The sequence below is a fragment of the Centruroides vittatus genome, unplaced genomic scaffold (genome assembly GCF_030686945.1).
Source record: "Centruroides vittatus isolate TY-2023 unplaced genomic scaffold, ASM3068694v2 scaffold_932, whole genome shotgun sequence".
Taxonomy (NCBI): domain Eukaryota; kingdom Metazoa; phylum Arthropoda; class Arachnida; order Scorpiones; family Buthidae; genus Centruroides; species Centruroides vittatus.
Genome location: NW_027122721.1, coordinates 925,419 through 947,361, shown reverse-complemented (window position 1 = coordinate 947,361; position 21,943 = coordinate 925,419). Strand labels below are relative to the sequence as shown.

Below are 21,943 nucleotides of genomic sequence, written 5' to 3'. Positions count from 1 at the left end.
TAGGTTAGGTTAGAACGTGCATCCCCACTGTTTCCCTTCTATTTGCTGGAATCAGAGATGAGCTGCCATCTTGGAACCATATGTAACATTAACCTATTTTTCTATTTAAAAAATTATACAGTATGAAATTGGTTTCATTGAATTTGTTTCACCAATTTTATTTTTAGTTTTTAATATAATTTATAATAGCTTTTTTGAAGTTAATTAAATTTAGATGATGATACGCTCTAATAAGTTACAAAAGTATACAAGAGAAAAATATAAGATGAGTTTTCCTTGTATATTTTTGTAATAATTTTTAAATTTATGATTCTTTCCTAAATATTGTGAAAAAACCCTCACAGAAAGTTTTATTAATATGAAAAGTATTTAATGAGTGCTAAAAACAATAATTTTGTAATAAGTATTCATATAGATTAAAACTTACTGTTATCATTGTTTTACTGTAGTTTCATACAAACATCATTATAAATATAGAAATATGTAACAATTATGACTATTCAAAGAGAAGAAATATATTTTGTTAGATAATTATAACATAGTTATATATTAAAAAATATTATTGGAGTTGTATTGTGATTTTTCATTTTACTTTCTTAAAATAAATCATTAAGTTGTGAGAAGTTTCTGATTAATTTGTTTACTGTAGATACTTAAATATATTTAAATATTAAAAGAAAAGTGGTTTTTTTTTTCAGGTTTCTATGTAAAATTTTAATTAGTTGTTTTTGTTGAATTATGAAATAAATCATAAAGCAGAGACCATTAATACTTTACCAGCAACTAATTTATTGAGAAAAACAAATGTTTTTGGCTTATTTAAGAAGCCTACTTCAGGTTTAGCTACCGAAGTTGAATTTGTGAGATTCTAAAATGGAATGAAAGTATTCTATGATGTATTATATAATTTGGAACATTTGCATCTACCTTAATGCCAATAATCAATGCACTACTTCCTATAGATTTCCAATAATCAAATATGGCTAATAATATTTTGAAACATATAAAAAAAACAACTTTTTTTTAATCTTCAAAAATTTAAATATATATTTTTTCAATATTATTAGTATAAATAATGTATAATAATCATAAGGAATTATACAGTACAACATGGATTTTGTAAGTACAAAATACAACATGCGTATCTAGATAGTGTAGAGCTGACTGTCGTATTTCAGAACACACTTCTGTCTTTACGTAGATTAAGTACTGTTGCATTCTGAATTATAGATTTAATGCCATTTTAAATTTATTCAGTTTTACTAGAGAAGTGTAGCATGGCACGCAAAACTGTAATTACAGTAAGACCCTGCTTAATGCTGCCTCGCTTAATGCTGATTCGATATAACGCAGTCTGCTCGAAGCCTAGAAAAAAGCTCAAAGTTTACTCTGATTTAAATTATTGCAGCATTTTATTGATTTGTATGTAATGCAATTATTTACGAACACGAATCAATCACAAAAAGGTGGCAAAAAGCGTACTTTCTTTAAATCTATTTAATTTTGGAAAAAATATAACATCATGGATACCATAAGCAATATCGGCTTTGCTTGGCAAGAATTAACTGATAAATGCACGAATAAAGTGTGAAAGAAGTTATGGTTGAAGGTATCCAAGAATTCTATCCAAGAGTCTATTGCTGTATCGTTAGGTTGACTTTGGTCAACCTAATCGATACAGCAGGATTAGGAGATGTAGAGGAGCAGGATATTGAAGAGTTACAGCAGGCTTCTGGTGAGAGCTGTACCAACGATGATCTTCAAGAACTGGCAGAACAAGGAGTTCATGTAGAACTAGAAAACAGGGATTCTGAAAATGAAGAACCCAAAAAATTTCTCTACAGATTTCTGTAGTAAAAGTAATGATAACCGAAATCATTGATCAAATTGTAGCGAATTATGCAGATTTTGAAAGGAGTGCAAAAGCAAAACAAGATGTTTTGAATGCAATCTTTTACTACTGACATTTGCTTAAGGAAAGAAAAAAGCGACAAACAAAACTTCACTACTTTATCGCAAAAACAGAAATTTCAGAAAAGTCAGGACCTTTATTACAAAAAATGAACTTTACATTTGTGTGTGCATATGTCTGCGTTATTTAACATATATTATTATGCAAATTAATATAAAAATTAATTAATTTTAATTAATATAAAAATATTAATTAAAATTAAAGTAAAATTTGTTTATTTTTGGTTGCATGTTCCCCTATCCGTATTTACTCTATGTTAAAATGACCTCGGTTAATGCTGTTTTGTTTAGCACTTTGTTGTCTAGGAACGCATCCCCCCGCATTAAGCGGGGTCTTACTGTACTTGTTTTTGTTATTAAACATCTATCATTTAGAGGGAAGAACATTTGTAGTGACAGTTAGTATGGACCTGAATCATGCTTTAGAACTTGATGAACAAATGATAGAACTTTGTCATGACTCAGTCCTATCATTTCATTTATTTTGGACTTTTTCAATATATTGAAAATGTCACTCAGCTGGTAAGGAAATCTTTTGAGCATACAGTCAAATGTAATGTTTGAACATAATTTGTTCCTAAAAGTTGTTCTAAAACTGAAACAAATTTTCCCATAAGAAACAGTATAAAATGAATTAACCCATTTCTGACCCCCAAAAAGAAAGCTTTTTTGTTTTTTACTTAGCTGTATTTTGTGCTTTAAATTAAATAACAGAAAATTTATTATATATAATAAATGTTTTATTTAATTTGACTTAAGCACCTATAAACATGAATGCCAATTAATGCAGTTTTTATTGATTAATTTTATTTAAATTCAACTGCAGTGCATACTGAAAAACAGAAATATCTTTCCCACGTGAGCATGAAATCTAATTTAAGTAGTAACGTCATCGGTGATCATATCTTGACATCTAATGACACAAGGCAATCTCAGTGTCACTAACTTCTGAATTAGTAGTCCTGTCATTGAAAATCAACAGCCTCATCGGTCTTTGACTTTTTTTTTAACATAGGGAGTATAGGGAGTTGACCATCTGTGTCTCTTTAATCTGTGGCCTATTCTTGTCACATAGGTTGTTTGGCAACTGAATTATTGTATGGCACCTGGTGCAGTTATGAGTTTGAAATTCTGTTCCTAAGCAAATTTTTTCTGTTTTTGAAAAGTGAGCTGTTCAAAAATTGAGGTTTGACTGTAGTTCTGCAACAATCTTGTATTTTAATTGTATCAGTTTCCACTCTTACAACATGTTGATTATCTACAAGTTCAATCAACCATCAGCCGAATTAATCAGGAAGATATTATGCTACAAATATTAAATTAGAAATTACATGGGGGATACTATAGATCAGGGGTGGTCAACGAGTTGATCGCGATGCCAATTTCAGTCGATCGCTCGCGATGTCTTTGACTTAACGCGTTACACTCGTAACTGAACGCAACGCGCAAAAGCAAGAATATGCACGCAGTTATGACTGGACTCGTAGAAAACACAGCCATTTAGCTCGAATATTTGATATCGTCACGCGGTAGCTTCTTTTCTTTAGTATTAACAATATTATTATTATTAATCGATATTATTTATCCACGGTGACAACGTCGAGTTTCAATTTTTCATTTGTTTAAAATGTAAGTACCCGTTCTTTATGTTTTAAATTAAATTATGGCTTTTCTTACCTATCTATTTACTCGATAAGTGAGCGTTTTCGGCAACAGACCTCTATATTTTTGGATTTTTGGAAATACGTCAATTGAGAAAAATATCCCAGTATCACCAAATGTAGCGAATATATTTATTCCTGTTTCGGAACTACATACCTGTGTGAATTGGCATTTTCATACTTAAAGTTAATGAAGACTAAACATTCTGTCCCGACTGATTCCCATACCGAAGAATCATTATTATCATCTTTGTCAGGATATACACCTAATTGCGTTTCCTCGGTAAGAGACGCGCAAACTCGGTCCTCCCATTAATGTAACGTAATAAAATAAATTCTAAATCTGTCTTCATCAGTAGCTAATTTGAATTAATAAATATTGTTAATAATTACTCGTGTTGTTTTAATTCCTCCGGACGCGAGTTTTTTGGCCCGTTAAATAATTACGTTGTTTTTTACGTAGGTAGATATACGGGGTGTTTCGGTACAAAGAGCACTCCCGCCAGCTATCGATAGATTAGCAAAAAATAAGTCTAAAAATCTTATATCATTCTTCCATGATAAATTTTCCTGGCCCAAAAAAAATCGCGAAAGTAAAATCTTATAATCAAATTATCGGCCGTACTGCGCAGTTTTATAACGACTTTTTCGAGTTTACGAACAAATAGTACCACAATTTATACATTGTAATTGATTAAAAAAAATTAAATTATATTTTAAGTTAATAAAAATCTATCTCGAAAGTGTCGAAAAATCGATTTTTTTAGGTGCCGCCTGTATGGAATGAACTCTTAACTGCAAATATCAAAAGTTGGGTCTGGAAATTTAATTTCTTTATGAGCCTATATCTCGAAAACTTAATAAGTGATTTAAAAAATAAAAAATAGTTTTGAACATATATTTTCCTTATCTACCCATAGCTCACGGGAGTGCACCTCGTACCGAAGCACAGTGTATAAACATAGTATGTATTTCACACCCCCCTCGCCACTTAGACTATGCCGACGACAACGAGTCGATCGCGACACATTTTTAAGATAAAAAGTAGATCTTACGTACGCAAAAGTTGGCCACCCCTACTATAGATTACTATCTATGGAATTTCGGGACTTTGAGTATATATCTGAACTGAGGGGACCGAGACGAGTTCAATGATACCCTACTTTTGGACTGGAGACGAAAAATAATAAAGTTATCATACTTTTATCCAGCGATCGTGCGATGATAGGGAGTCACGTCGCTCTCACCGCTAAGTTGGCCTTGCTATCGTGATCGGGAGTCACATTGCTTGCCATTAAAATTGCCTTTAGTAGACTTCCCCCCCTTTTTTTTACTTTGTTCAAGAACTACCGTGAATCAATATCTAGTGATGTTTAGCACATGGCGGCCTGCCAGCGGCTCCCTTCCAGGAGGTCAGTCGAGAGCACGAACAGTCGGAACGGCTGCCACGTTCGCTGCCATAAGTAACATTAATCAAAATGGCGATCGCGCGATGATCGGAAGTCACATCGCTCTCTCCGCTCTCGTATCGCGTGTTTAACCCTACTGGAGATGACCGTAGTCCGACGTCATGGTTTGCAGACTTTACCGCAAGATGGCAGTACTAGCAACTATGGTGCCATCTTCATGAGAGCATTAAAAAAGTATGGTAAGTGAAAAAGTATGATAACTTTTTTATTTTTCGTCTCCAGTCCAAAAGTAGGGTATTGTTGAACTCGTCTCGTTCCCCTCAGTTCAGATATATATTCAAAGTCCTGAAATTCCATAGATAGTAATCTATAGTACACCCATTACATGATAAGAACAACTGGAGGTAGACATCAGGCACCATGTCTTAATGAAAGTAGCAACTATAATTTAATTTTAAATTAAAAACAGTCTTGATGAAAAGAATTGGCCTAGAGTTGGAGTTGAACCAGCCATCTCTGCTTACTATATGGTGTGCTGACCAGTTATGCCATCCAGACCTTCAAGCAATGACTCCCTTCCAAAAACATTTAAAATCATTCTTCTTTTCTTCCTTCCACATTTAAAAGGTTCCTTCCAGACACATTTAAACTTTTAGATGGTTATATCAAAAGTTTGAACGTTTCTGGAAGGGAGGAATTGCTCAGAAGTCCAGATGGTGTAACTGGTTAGCACACGACACGGTAAGCAGAGTTTGCGGGTTCGACTCCCTCTCTGGGCCAATTCTTTTCTTCCAGACTATTTTTAATTTAAAATTAAATTATAGTTACTACTTTCGTTAAGACATGGCACCTATGTCATTCTGCAGTTTTCAGAGAAGTCCAAGTAGAAACATATAGGCTTTATTGATATCAGAAATGCATTTCTGATATCAATAAAGCCTATATCTTTCTACCTGGTCTCTGCTCTTTTTGTCAACTAACCTACAAGGTGTGATAAGTCTGTAAAATTGGCCAGTCCTAGACTAGATTAAGAAGAATTATTCCAGACTGAAAGGAAGAAACTGTTTTTAATAAAACGTTTTTATTATTAAATCTTAGCTTTGTGTATCTCTGTCTGCTGATTTTGTTTTTTTAAGTTGCAAATTATCGATAAAGCTGATGATAATGAAATTAGAAATGATAAAGTTGTCTAGATTTTACTGTTATGACTTATAATATCTAATTTTATATTTATCTGTTAAAAATGATAAAATAAATTATCTAAATTTAGGATCAAATATATAAAATAATACTGAATGTTTAGAATTTCAAGAAAACATGTATTCTTAGGATGCTAATTTATTTTTACAAAATTTTCACAAGAAATAATTTTTTGAGATCAAGTTATACAAAAATACAATTATTATTGATGTTTAGATTACATTTATAATTTTTGTTTTTATATTTGTAACAAATCAAACTGTAGCCTGAATTATATGTTAAATGAATCAAATAAAATGTTTTGTTTCTTAGCCACGTCAGAAAATTTAGGAGCATAAACATATAGCAGTCATAAACATGTTCTAGAGAGAACATGGGTATGACTGCTTGTGAAACCATTTTAAGAATTGTGTAGAAATTCTACAATAGCAAATATTGATTTTCTCCTTATCAGTGTTTTCTCTAGGCTCACAGTTGTTGCACACCTGCACAATTGTGCTTCACAGTTGAATTGTCAAGGGCACTCTAATCATTGCTCAGACTTGTACATCTGATTCCCTGTTTTAGAGGAAACATTGATCATAAAAGTAAGAAGACATAGCAAATGCTTATAGAATGCAGATTTAATATATGTAAATAAAATGGGATTATATTTTCAAATAAAAGTTTTAGTGAAATAAATTGAAATATTAGTACATTTTCAATGACTTTCAATTGAATATATTTGTTGTTTTTAATTATTTAATTTTTGAAATAAGTTCTACTATGTTTATTAGTGTTAATAAAAAGTACTGTAAATTTTTTATTGATTATATATATAATTACTTTCTTTACTATACACGGTGTTGCAAAAAGTGTTCTTCCTGGAAATGTGTGTTAGAACTCATCAAGATAAGCAAAAGGTGTAGAGCATGCATGTCAAACATGCAGCCCGCGGGCCGCATGCGACCCTCCAGTACATAGGTTGCGGCCCGCCGAGACTTTTAAAAAATTTTTAAATATTGAGCTTTGATGACTGACGTTGGAAAGTTTGAACTTTTTGGTTGACGCTGGCGTTGTGTGTCATCGTGTGATCGCTCAGGACGCTGCACGCTGGCGCAAGGTGCCAAATGAAAAGCAGTGGCCGAAGCCGAATGGAGATAAAAACAGAAGACTATTAGAAACATGATAGAATGCAGAGCAATCCAATCCGACACACAACACATGTTTGTGTGGCCGTCAACCATACTGATATTTGTATATTTGTACATATTTTATTATATTATGTTAGGCTTAGGAATCTTTCCTTGTTCTAACTGTTCTAGAAATTGTTGATGAAAACTTACAAATGGAATTAATTGAAATCCAATGCGATAATTTGCTGAAGCAAAAATGTATGGAAGTTGGAATTCCAGATTTTAATAGGCCTACATATTTATCTGTAGATCGGTTTCCTAAAATGTTATCGTTTGTTACGCGTATACTAGCTATGTTCGGAAGCACTTATTTATGCGAGCAACTATTTTCTTTAATGAAAAATAACGAAAATTCATAAAGGTCAAGATTAACCGATCAACATTTATCATCAATTTTAAACATTTCATCAGCTGAATATATTCAACCAAATTTTGATGACTTGCTTTGTGAAAAACATTGTCAAATATCTTCTAAAAAGTGATACTAAACTGTGATTTTGTTTATTTCTTATTATAACTTTAATTTGTTTTTTTATAAAAAATATAAAATATTTATAGTTTAAGTTTAAAAAATAACAAGAAATATAAAATGTCTATGTGTGTATAATATACAATACATTGAGTCTAATAAATATATAATACATAATATAATCATTCTAAAAATCGTATTTTAATAATTTTTTGAACATTGAAAATATGCGGCCTGACTTAATACAAAATAGATCACGTGGCCCGTAATATCATATGAGTTTGACATATCTAGTGTAGAGTAACATATTTTCAAATACATGATAATTAACAAAATATTCAAGATTTGACAAATGATGCAAGAATGGGCCACCGTTACAGACTCGTGACTGAAAATGGAAGGACAAATCGAAAAGCAATCGCAAAAAGCTTGTCATTGCACTTGTTTCTTCCCCCCTCTAAACCGACAACACTGGGATTCTAAAATAACCCGGAGAAGTTTTTTTACTGAAAGTTTTGTGTAAAATAAAGTGGAAACAATTTCATTTTTTTCTTGTTTTAAAGTATTGTTCATTTCAATAAATGTTTGTATTTAAAAAGATAGTTTAAATAGTGATAACTATAGTGTAGTTTCTGATAAAAACTGGGTTCAAATTTGCAACTTTAACCTCAGATATTTTGGTAACTATTGTGAATTTTCAAATATGCTACTCTTCTAAATGTTCTTTGGAATTAAGCACAAATTTGCTATGGAGAACTTATCGTACAGGAACACTTTTTTTGATGGAAAAAATAGATTTTATTTTCTATTTTTTATAAAAAGAAATGCATTTTGGGCTATCTGCCTCTCTCCAGTGTTTATTACATATACAGTAATCATAAAACTGTAATACAATTAATGGTGACAACTGGAATAACTAAGTGTTAATAGTTTACCCTATGTTTTTAATTAACACTTAGTTATTCCAGTTGTCACCATTAGTTATATTACAGTTTTATTATTATATGTAATAAGGACTGAAAATGCATTTCCTTTTATAAAAAAGAGAAAAATAAAATTATTTTTTCTATTATAAAAAGCATTTCTGTATGATAAGTTCTCCATAGCAAATTTATGCTTAATTCCAAAGAACAGCAATCAATCAAGTATTAATGTTACTCTACTATGTTTTGTTTTTGCTTATCTTGACAAGTTTTACGACACATTTCCAGGAAGAACACTTTTTTTCTTCTTTTTGCAATATACTGTATACAGGGTGATTCAAATGTGATGTATAAAATTCTATGGGGTAACCAATTATTCAATTTACAGTAAAAAAATGATACACCTCTGCCCAATTCTCAAAAATAATTGAGTTACAGAGAAAGATCTTTAAATCATTTACAATTTTAAATCTAGTTAGCACTGAAAAACAACAATATAAGAGATGTGTATTCTGTTAAAATTCAAAATGGTGTTCAATTAATTAATTGAATTTGCAAAGCTGCTGCAAAAGTATGTCAAAGTCCCAAACAACTTCATAATGTACTCACTTCTATTATCCACAGAAGTGAAGCTTCTGTAGCTACTGAAGGCAATCACTTTGAGCACCTCTCGTAAACTTAATTTTTCTTTAAGTACTAGTTAACTAAACATAAACGGCTTCAAAACTAATAAATAGTGACTTGGGGTAGTTTGTATTAGTTAATATTGAAACTAATTTGAAATAAAGATTTTTTCTGTAGTTAAATTTTTGTTGAATAATAGGATTACAAACAAATAATTTTGATTTATAAATTGGATATTTAATAAATTTTAATTTATTAATTATATGATTAATACCGTACTTTCCTGCATATAAGATGACTGGGCCTATAAGATGACCCCCGACTTTTGAGATTTTCCTGGGTTAAAAAGTCGTCTTATATGCCGGAAAATACAGTATTTCTATTACTATTATATATGCCTCACTATCTATAAACTGTTTAATGAATAAATAAAATACTGTACTTATTATTTGTAAGTCAGCAGTTTGAAAGAATTTTTAATAACAGTTGATTGTATATAATTTGACAAAAACAACAGATTATTATTATGTTGGGTTAAATGAGATATACTCAGTTAACACCAGTGACGGTGTACTATGCCGGACCAAAGTTAAGGCATAGTAACCAAAACAGAAATTAAAGAAGTGTATCAGTGTGTGTGTCTGTATTCAGGAATTTTCTCACAATATGACATGTATTCAATATAGTGGCCTTCTGTAGTGTGATGTATGTGTTTCTATTCAATTGTAATGTTCCCAGGCTTTTGTGTAGTGTGTGTAGTATGACACCTGTAGAGGAGAGAACAACAGGTACAATAAACACCCTATCCATCCTTCACAGATGCCTTATTTTTTGGGCGGGTTCTGTGTACTTGCTAATTTTTTCAGTGCATGCGTTTTGTATATTGTGAGTGTTTGGAATGGATATGTGTATAATGTATGAGATTTTATTGTGTTTGTCAATGAGTGTGATGTCTGGTCTGTTGTGGTAAATTGTTTTATCTGTAATTATGGCTCTGTTGTATGTGTGTTATTATCAATGCTTGTTGCTGGATTATCCTGACAGGTTACATGATCTTCATTAATGTTAGATGTTTCTGTCTGTTGATGTATTTGATCAGCAACCTGTTGTTTGATAAGTTCAAGTGTTGTTTGTGGAATAAGTTTGTTGTATATAATTGTTCTTTATTGATCAACGACCCTTTGTTTGGTGACAGTGAGATGAAGATACTGTTGTGTGAATCTATGGTGTAGTTGTTGTCTGTATGCTGTCATGTTTGTTTCGAGTTTTGTGATCGTGTAGTAAGTACGGATGATAAACTCGTTCATTTCTACTGTCCATTTCATCCGTTGGCGTGGTTTTCCAGCCTTTGTGGTCTGTGGATGCATTGCCACAGAAACACCAAGGCTGGGTTGGTTCCTCACATGTGTTGAGGGCATTGCAGTAGCCATGCTTGGGCCGGTGCTGCTTTCGCCACCGGTAACCAAGGGAGACTGTGACCTATTTTTCGAACGTGAGCCTCTGCCTAACCCACGAACACGGACCTTGTTAACCCGGGCGACGTCCGAGCCGGTATCACACTTTGATCTAGTTATTACCATGATGAATATCTCCACAGAATGTGGGCGTGGTCACTCTTAGCTTCATTTCTCCCCATAGACCTTACTGGCATGGGTGTCCCTACCAGGAGCTTATGCTCCAGCCTGCATTGCCCTATGGATCAGTAAAATTACTGGGCTCTCCCACCACAACCAGGTGGTGACCACGGGAGAGTTTTATTATTATGTTGGGTTAAGTGAGATATACTCGGTTAACACCGGTGGCTGTGTACTATGCCGGACCAGAGTCAAGGCATAGTAACCAAAACAGAAATTAAAGAAGTGTATCAGTGTGTGTGTCTGTATTCAGGAATTTTCTCACAATATGACATGTATTCAATATAGTGGCCTTCTGTAGTGTGATGTATGTGTTTCTATTCAATTGTAATGTGCCCAGGCTTTTGTGTAGTGTGTGTGGTATGACACCTGTAGAAGAGAGAACGACAGGTACAATAAGCACCCTATCCATCCTCCACAGATGCCTTATTTCCTGGGCGAGTTCTGTGTACTTGCTAATTTTTTCAGTGCATGCGTTTTGTATATTGTGTGTGTTTGGAATGGATATGTCTATAATGTATGTGATTTTATTGTGTTTGTCAATGAGTGTGATGTCTGGTCTGTTGTGGTAAATTGTTTTATCTGTGATTATGGCTCTGTCGTAGTACATTTTGTGCGTGTTGTTTTCCAATACTGTCTGTGGAATGTATTTGTAATATGGTTTGTGGATGTCTACTAATTTGTGTTTCCTTGCAAGCTCTTGGTGTATTATATTTGCTACTTGATTATGTCTGTGTAAATAATCTGTTTGTGCCAAGAGCTTGCAACCAGAGGTGATGTGTTGTATAGTTTCTGGCATGATGTGACATTTTCTGCATGTGTCATTTGTGAGTGTTGCATCTTTGAGTATGTGTTTTCTGTAGTTTTTAGTATTTATGACCTGATCCTGTATGGCAATCATGAATCATTATTATTATTATTATTATTAAATTAAAAATTTATTGTTTAAAATTGCAAAACTGTTATTTTCTTTCATAATTATGAAAGAAAATAATAGTTTGATGTAACTATATGAATAATAGCAATAGTAACAGTTAATAGTTAATAGTAACAATATGAAACAGATGATAGAAAATGCAAATTATAATTTGAATTTTCTATCATCTGTTTCATATTGTTATAAGTTTGCTGCTGCATTTTTGAATTATAGATAAAACAATAGTTTAACTTTATAACTTTTTAACAGCTGTTATTAGGAAGACACAACGGGATTTCAACCACGCCATTAAAACTATGAGGATCGAATGGTGTCATCTTCCTGCCGAAACTGGTCCTTCGATATCTAAGCGATTTTCGCATAGTGCATGTTGTTGTGGATCTTCTATGTATGTTTTTGGAGGATGTACTACAGCTAATACAACATTTAATGATTTGTGGAGATTAGATCTTGCGACAAGAACCTGGATACGTCCTTTAGCTACTGGTATGTTTGTATAAATATATGTAAAATTTTATTATACTAAACATTTTAAAATTTTTATATATTACAATAAATAAGGAATGAAAATTCTTGAGATATAAAATATTAAGGAAAGCATTTTTAAAAATAGTTGTTTCTATTGTTTATATTTTACATAGTAGAAGTATTGAAATTATTAATTCATATGCCTTTATGTCCTTATTTTACACAGTTTATTATATAAATGTCTACTATGACAGATTGTATTAATAGGACCTATTGTACTGGTGTTCAGTTTCTGCAACCGAGGAAAACTTATTCAGAGAAAACAATCTTTATTGTTCACTTGGTATTTCACCTGTACACACTTTATTGGTGTTTCGGATCTTCAGGTCCCTTCTTCAGCAGGTTTACAAAAAACACGGTGCTGAAAACAATTTATAAAAATTTACAACAATACAATATATTAAGAGTACCCAACAGTAATATATAGATTTTAGCATGACTTAATATTTCTCTTTTGTTAATTACTTCGATATATAAATAAATACACAGAAGAATTCCTATCATAATACCACAATACCTGTATAAAGTTAAAATATGCATTTATAAAATTATAATGGTTAAAAGGTTTAAAAGTATTTTTTACTCACATAACTGTGCTTGCAACAGTGAACAATGGATAACATTTCTACTTGGCTTACATCCTTTATAAACATTCCAGTCTATTACTCCTGTTATTGATAATACTGTTGTTCCATGATTGGTGGATTTCCCTACCCAGGTTATTATTTATTCTATTGTTTTGTCTTTCTATGTAAATATGTTCTATAAATCTATTGAAATTATCATTTAGAGCTAATTTTAAAAACAGAAAAAATTCTCTCTCGCAAGGTCATTCTGTTCCGTGTTTAACCCAGTGTGATAAGTCCGTCTTTGGGAAGAGTGAGGTAGAACAAAACATGTAAGACAACTGGACAAAAAGTGATCAGATTAATTTATTAGTTTCAAATAATAGTTTTTATTTTATTGTTTTATTTTTGAATAATTTATATTTTAGATATATGAAATTCAAATCATATTTAAAAATTTTTAAAATATTTTTTAAGTTTTGGTGTAATCATTGTTTCTTTCATATGATATTCAGTATTGCTTGCATTAGATTTTTTTTTATGTTGAAAAAATTTATTATTTATTATTACAGATAATTTAAATATAAAATAGCAGCCATGGAAGTTGTGTCACTTACAAAATCCTAGAAAAATGTTTATTTTTTAATTAAAGTATCATTTTGCTTCAGACCTTTCAAGAAACTAAAGTTGCATCATCCATGAATCCATGATACCACGAACATGACAATGCTCTTCATAGCTTCAAGAATATCAAATTTTTCTTTCCATAACATTTTAATGTTATCGTTGAGAAGAACTGGCATGCTTCAAAGCACCGATGAAACATTGTGTGAATACACAATTTCTTGAAACGTGCAATAATTTCTTGGTCCGTTGGCTGAATCAACAAAGTTGTATTTGGAGGCAGAAACTGAACTGTCAGCCAGGGAAAGTTTTCTAGCAAATTATGTTCAAGGTCTTTTGGGTGTCCTGGTACATTTTCCAATAGCAATAGTTCTCTCAATGGCAATTCATTGATCTGAAATGCTTGGAGCACAAACTTCAAACAGCCATTCTTTAAAAAGAGCCTATGTGACCCATGCCCTTTTATTCGATCTCCACATCTTAGCAGTCTTTCTTTAATTATGTAATTTTTTTTTTGAATGCTCTAGGGTTCTCAGAGTGATAGACAAGAAGTGGAATAAGCTTCATATTAACACTAATATTATCTCCCAAAAGTAATGTCAATTGCTCTTTCATGGGTTTATGCCCAGGAATATTTTTCTCATCTTTCTTGATATAGGTATGGTTTGGCATGTGCTTCCAAAATAAAACAGTTTCATTATAATTGAAAATTTGTTGTGAACACTATTCTTCTTTTTTAATGAATTCTTGAAATTTGAGACAGAACTTTTCAGCTTCTTTTTTATCTGCACTAGCAGACTCACTGTGTATTACCACATATTTAATGCCAGATTTCCTTCTAAACTTTGCAAACCATCCAGTGATTGCCTTGAATTCTATCTCCTCATGTAACAAATGTGGAGTTTGTTTCTTCAGTTCTGCAAAAAAAATATCTCTAGCTTTCTCTTGAATAATAATCATACTAGTTACATATCTTTTCATATCCCTTTCTTTTATCCAAATTAAAAGCAGTCTCTCCATTTTTTTAATGAATGGCATGTCTTTGTTTCTGAGATGTGATTTTCATTATTTTTTTAGCTGCTTGAGTCTTGATTCTATCTTTCTTAGCTAAGATTGTGCCAACTGTAGACCTGTTCAAGCCATACTGCCTAGCAACATCAGACATCTTCTGTCCACTCTCTAACTTGGCTATTATCTCTTGCTTGGTTTCTATGGTGAGCACAGTTCTTGACACTCCACTCTTTTTAGGCTTCATAATATTATCATTATTATCCATATAATACACATCTCAAAGCCCGATGAGTTAATTGTCACATTGTCCATAATTATTAAAATATTAAATTATAACTATTAATTTAGATAAGAGATGGTGTTTAACGCTTACCTCTAGTACCAAATTTATATGTATTAATTATTTTATTATAGCCCAAATATTTAGGCAATCATTGGATTATTATATTATTATCCATACTATTATAAGGCCATTTAGTATTCATTATTTTATGTCGCTTCTTCTTGTGTTTGTTCTGTGAGATGTTTGTTGTCTGAACATAAAAATCTTTTGTGAAAGTGTTTGTTGTCCTATTTGTTTGCAGTCTGAACTGTTTGTTAACTGATCACCCAGCATATGCATATACGAACTTTTGCTTACGAGTCTGAATTGCATATACGAACTTTTGATGCAAACCGGAAGTCACGCCATTTCAATTCAATTTTCAAAAATTTTCCCCTGAAAGGTGTTAGGTAGATGACTGGCCCGACTTTAATGCTAACAGGAAAAGTATAATGCACAGGGGCAAGCCATTACTAATTAGAGGCGGAGAACATATATTTTAAATTAGATAAATTAAAAATATTAAAAATTGCAGCCTGGCATTATGACAATGTGACAATAAATAAATGTAAATTAAAAATGAGCAATTGTTTTATATCTTTTGTCTTTATATTATTTTAAATTGAATGCTTTTAATATACCATAATCTTCTTTAGGTACATATCCCCCTCCAAAAGCTTGTGCAACCTTGGTGTGTCATGAAGATAATTTAATTCTGTTTGGAGGATGGACTCACACATCTCCATATCCATTACATCAGGTAATGATAATAATGCTATAATAATTAGATACAACAGTTTATAATTGAAAGTTTATTAGATTGTATTTTAGAGTTTGTCATTTAGGAGATTTCAACAGAAAATTTTACAGTTAGATTTAATTAAATCATTATATTCATAATCAAGTAGTACTTCCAATATCTTTAAAGAAGATTTATAAAATATCTTCTGAATCTTAATATTTATATAAATTATAGGATACACATAAATAAATAGGCGCAGACATTGATTAAATCCTCTCTTTTATAATTACAAATAGTTACAATTGTTACATTTTATCTAAGTGAAATGAAATTAATTTTTGTTGTACAATTTTAAATTTATATTTTTTAATAATATAATATTAACATTTTAAATTTATCTCTGATAAACGAACACTGTCTTTTCATTCTCATGCATGTAGCATGAATTAACTATTTCTATATTTATGTAAACATCATTAAGCCTGATGTATTAATAATAAACCAAACAATTGCTGTAATTAATTGGGCTATTTCTATTTAAATATAAAAATTTTACAGTAATTCAGAAGGAATTAAAATTATTACAATAAAACTAAATTAGTGCTATGTGATAAATGATTAAAGTTTTTAGAATTAAAAGGCTAAATGTTTCCTTTTTTCTTTTTTTAAAGAATTTTCTATAAATGTTAGGTATGAGATTATTTTAATTACGTCTGTATGAATGGTTTTTTGCAGGCATGGAGAATATTCAATCATTTGCATATATACAATATCACTACAAATCGCTGGACACAAGTTGTCACTGTTTGTCCAGGTATGGCTGGACATTCTGCAACAATACAAGGAGATTCAATGGTTGTATTTGGTGGTTTTCATTGTGAAAGAGGTGGTGGTCCTTTTTCTAGGTAATTATTTAAAAGTTACATTTATAACTTATAGTAAATAAAAATTTAAAGATTTTTAAATTTTTAAGCTCCAATGAAATTTGGGTATTAGATTTAAAGACATTGACATGGACAAAACATCCAACCACATTTCCTCAACCTCTTCCGCGCTATGGACATTCACAGGTTAAAGAATTAATCGTATTTTTTAGTAGATTAAAATTATTTTTATATTTTTATATAATATAATTATAATTCTATTTATGTAGATAAATATTGATGAAAAACATATTTTGATCGTTGGTGGTTGTGGAGGACCAAACATGGTATGAATATTTTAATATAAAAATAAAAAATAAAAATTATTTTTAGTATATATTAATAAAACGTGTATTGCACACACAGAAAGTAAGTTATTAATATTTATCAAAAATTTGCCATTTACATTTTATTTACGTATTAAAATTAACACAAAATTTAAAATGATTTCTATTCATATAGTTTAAAGTTATACAATGTCAAAATTTAAATTTAAATATTAACATAATACATGTACCCATACAGTATTTTAAAAATGTGTTCTTGTTCATTAGTTATTGTATTGGAGTTGAAAATATGGTACAACTTTCGGTCTAGTTACTACTACACATTTTATTGGGCTGCAATTTGAAAAAATTGTAGAGTTTTAAATTTCCACCGTTGTCTGTCCACTGTCTGTCCTTTCCTTAATCTCAAGAGCTAGATAGATGAAAGACAAGACCAGACATGGAAACCTTAGTAGCAGGAGGACCTGATTAACTATATACGAATTTCCGATGAAAACCGGAAGTCGTGTTATTTTAATTCAGCAATTTCTCTCTGAAAATTGTTAGATAGATGACCAGCATGACTCTATTGTTAAAGGAAATGTATGATTTACAGGGGCAAGCGACTAATAATTTGAGGTGGAGAACATATATCTTAAAGTAAATAAAAATTTTAGCCTGGCATTGTGACGATGTCACAATAAATAATTTACTTTTTATTATCATTATTATTATAAAAAATAGTCTAAAAACAATATAAAATTTGATATTTTTAATCTCATTTACAATTTCAGTTATTATTGTTTTTTAATTATCTGCTAACATGGTGTTAGTTTTTCTGTTGAGCATAAAACATCTTATAGGATATAATGGTTTTAGAAGTTAAGCATATTGTCATGATTTTGAACATTCTTTATATTTATAAATAAGTTTTATGCAAAAGATGATATTTATGTAATTAATCTCAAATTTTTTGAATTTGAAAAATCAAAATATAATTACTAATTAAATGATACAGTCTTTCCAATAATAATAGAACATACAGTGATTGCCTAGAAACTTTATTATTTCATGTAACTTTGATGAAGTTTTCTAGAGTACATTTGATAGTAAAGTATCAACAATTATTGCATAAGTTTGGAGAAAAATGATTAATAAAGAAAAGAGTTAGATATTATCATCAAAAATACGCTATCCAACATTAATAGAGCATGTACTGATTAGAATTAATCACAAAGAAAGTAATGATTGGAATCCATGAAATTTGCAAAAGATATGATCAACAAGTGAAAAGAAAGATTTAGTAAATTGCATAATACCTTACTATTAAAAATGGGAGAAGGGAAGGACTTAACTGTAAAGGAGATGATCAAAATTGATGTATTTCACCAGGAAGGAAGTAAAGTAACTCGGGTTGGTAAAAATTTGGGAAGACTTCATGCAACAATCTAAAAGTATTTCAATAATAAGGAGCAATGAACAGGAAAATGAAACAGTGGTGCAAGAGTTCAACAACATGTAGAGAATGATGTGCAATTGTTCGACATGCACTGCAAAGAAACACATCTGTTAAAAAAATCAAAAATGAATTGAAGCTGGTTGCAGTAAATCAACAATAAACAATGTTTTGAGATCAACAGACAATGTTTCTTTCATCAAAATGAAGACAGGCAGCCAGCTCAAGGAGAAACACAAACAACTTTGATTACAGTTTGCCAGAAACAATTTTGAAAGGGGGGGGAGAATGGTGAAAAGTAATTTTCTTTGATGAGAAAAAGTGGAATCTCAACAGACCCAATTATTTTAAGTATTATTTGGCAGACAAAAGAGTAAATCAAAAGCAGTACTCAAAGAGAGTAGCTGGTGGTGGTACACTCATAACCTGGGCGGGAATTGGATATGGAATGGAATTAAATGGAAAGGCACATCTAGAATTTATTGAAGGTTAAAACAACTCCCAAATTATCAGGAGCTTGTCTGAAGGCAGCTACAAACTTATGGACAGAAAATTGCTGGACATATCTTTAAATTCCTGCAGGATACCTGCAAGCTTCCATGTATCAAAATCAACATTATCCTTTTTCCAGAGCAAGAACATCTGACTTTTGGACTGGCCACACCTCAGTGCAGATTTAAACTCAATTGAAAATCTCTGGGGGACTTGGTTTTCCAGATGTATAGTGGGGGAAAGCAATACAAGACCATCTAAAGTAATGTTTCCCAATGTGGGGCCCATGTCCCACAGGGGGGGGCAATTCGAAAATGGACTCGTCCAGAGTTTAAGTTAACCGTATAGCTGCTGTACGCTATATTTATGATAAATATTGATTTAAGTTAGTTTTAGTTGTTTTTGTTCTTTGTTTCCCTTTCCTTCTAGAACTTTCCTTTATAACCCTTTTCCCTTGGGGTGGGATTAACAATTCTGGGAACCACTGAGAACAAAGAGATGAACGAAGCCCTGATGCCAGTGAAAGAGGAGAAAGGACATTCTTTCCCCAGACCTTGAGGTGGACAGACGTGAGTTGTGGTGTTCCAGGTTGCGTTTGGCAATGACTGGAAAGTGCAAGAGACTTTGATGAAAGGATCAAGTTTTATTGTGGTTACGACAAAACAGTGTGGCAATTAAGTGTATATGTTAGGGGGGGCATAAAAATTTTAGAAAGGCTTAGGTGGAGCATAGCACAAAAAAGGTTGGGAAACACTGATCTAAAGGCTGCTCTCATTGAGGCATGGAGAAAAATTCCACAAGAATGACTACAATCTTTGATTAATTCAATGTCTAATCATATTTTTCAGCTTATTTCCAAAAATGGTAGCAAAATCAGCTACTAATTTTAACTTAGATATCATAAGTCAAGATGTTTTATAATTGTTGGACATTCTGTTTTCGCTAATAGTATCCAGCTCTTTTGTTTATTTTAATCATTTTTATCCAAACTTGCACATTAATTGTTGATATCTTACTATAAAATGTAGTAGAAAATTTCATTAAAGTTACATCAAAATAATAGAGTTTCTAGGCAATCACTATGTTCTATTATTGTTGGAAGGACTGTATAAGCTGATTCATATTGGACTGCAATAAGGCTAAACAGTCAAATAAGATAGTGAACAATTTGAAATAGATGTAGGTAGTTAAGTCACAACTTAAACACTTACTTCCAAATTGTTTATCTCACTAATTAATTAGTCTTATTGAAGTTCAATATGAATCTGGTTGTATTGTTGGATTTGTAATGTTTATCAGATTGACTGCACATGTAATTAATTATAAAGAACAATTATTTAATATTGCAAAGATTTCAGATCTAATAAATACCTGTCTTGATGTCTTGTTTTTTAACTAATGTAAATTTGTTACTATTATGTTTGTGAATTAATTTTGAGGATTTTTTTTAAGCTAAAAAACATATTTATTACAGAAAAATAAAACAACTTACATTAGTCAAATATTTTTCTTTGTTTTTTCATAACCTTTTTTCATTTTTTTGGGAAGAGATGAATAACACAACAATAAAATGATTCATCTTTTGAAGCATACCATTTATTAATGAATTTTTGCATTTCATCAAAATTGGCAAATTGCTGATCTTCAAGCACATGTTGCATCAAACAGAAAAGGTGATAATCTGATGGATCCAAGTCTGGAGAATACACAGGGTTTAGAAGGACTTCCCATTCGAGTAATGAAGTTTGCTTCACTTCAGAAGCCAAGTGTGGCTGAGCATCATCATGCAAAAAGATCACTTTGTATTGTTTATTTGCAGCTGATGGGTGTTTCTTTTCCAGTACCTGCTTTAAATTGTACAGCTGTTGTCAACAGTGTTTCCCTGTAATAGTTTCATTTGGTTTTAACACCTCAAAGTATACTATTTCTTTAGACTACTTTGGTGTCGATGTTGACAGTTGGCAGGGTACACACATGATCTTTTGCATTTGGGATTATCTAAATAAATCCATTTTTCATCACCAGTCACAAACTGATACAAGAACCTTTCTTTTTGTCTGGGAAGTGAGGAGATGCAAATGTTCAATTCATTTGCAATAACACTCTCAGACAATTCATGTGTCATCCATTTTCCTCCCTTCAGAATTTTTTCCATGGCATGTAAACATTTGGTGGCTATTGTTTTGTCAACATTCAATGCTTTGGCTTGTTTTGATATGGTTTGAGCTGCGTCTTCTTCCAATAAAGCTTGCAATTCAGCATCTTCAAACTCTGTTGGTTGTCCTGGGCATTTGTCACTAACATCAAAATCACCACTTTTAAACAATCTAAACCAGTTTTAATTGATGGAGAAGACTCTCTGTAAGTTTTGACAAGCTTCCAGTGATTATCTATAGCTGCTTTTCTTGTGAAAAAAGTAAAGTAACCCGTGCCAAAAATGCTGTTTTAGAGGCTCCATTTCAATACATATAAAAAGCCAATTCTTAACTTCTCTACTGTTTTTAACTTACTGAACATTAAACATAAAAGTGAAAATTTTAAGAAGTAATTAATATAATTCAGATTTGACTGCTAAAATTTACAACTAGAGCCCCCTTTTGAAAACCCTCAAAACTAATTCACACTCCTAATATATATTTGGAATTCTTACAAATCTTTCTAACATAAATGATTCTGAAAACTCTCATTAAAGCATCCCTTGAATAATTTGAACATTTTGCTCAAAATATGAGAAACTTTGGAGTAAATAAATTGGAAATATACTAACAAGCCAAAACATTGACTACTACTTGTCCAGAACTGTTCCTATAGACACATAGCTTTGCATTCATGTTAAGGTCATTAAACAGGTGTATAACAGCTGACAGAAGGTTGCACAAGAAGTAGCAGTTACGATGTGCAATAGGTAGATCAGCAGATTTAACTGACTTCTACAAAGACCAAATTTTGATGACCAGATACCTCTGTTAGCATCTCCGAAAAAGCAAAACTCATGGGTTGTTTGTGCTCA

The 21,943-nt window shown here is 31.4% G+C and overlaps 2 protein-coding genes across 2 annotated transcripts in view; both read left to right on the top strand.

Annotated features, from left to right (window-relative positions):
* Positions 1 to 21,943, top strand: part of LOC136990417 (beta-hexosaminidase subunit alpha-like) — a 376,498-nt gene that overhangs the window by 79,847 nt on the left and 274,708 nt on the right. The window lies entirely within an intron of this gene.
* Positions 1 to 21,943, top strand: part of Fbxo42 (F-box protein 42) — a 36,085-nt gene that overhangs the window by 4,526 nt on the left and 9,616 nt on the right. Inside the window, 5 exon segments of the mRNA XM_067288803.1 lie at positions 12,253 to 12,489; positions 15,711 to 15,814; positions 16,532 to 16,701; positions 16,770 to 16,866; positions 16,950 to 17,006. Of these exon segments, the coding sequence (XP_067144904.1) occupies positions 12,253 to 12,489; positions 15,711 to 15,814; positions 16,532 to 16,701; positions 16,770 to 16,866; positions 16,950 to 17,006 (665 nt within the window).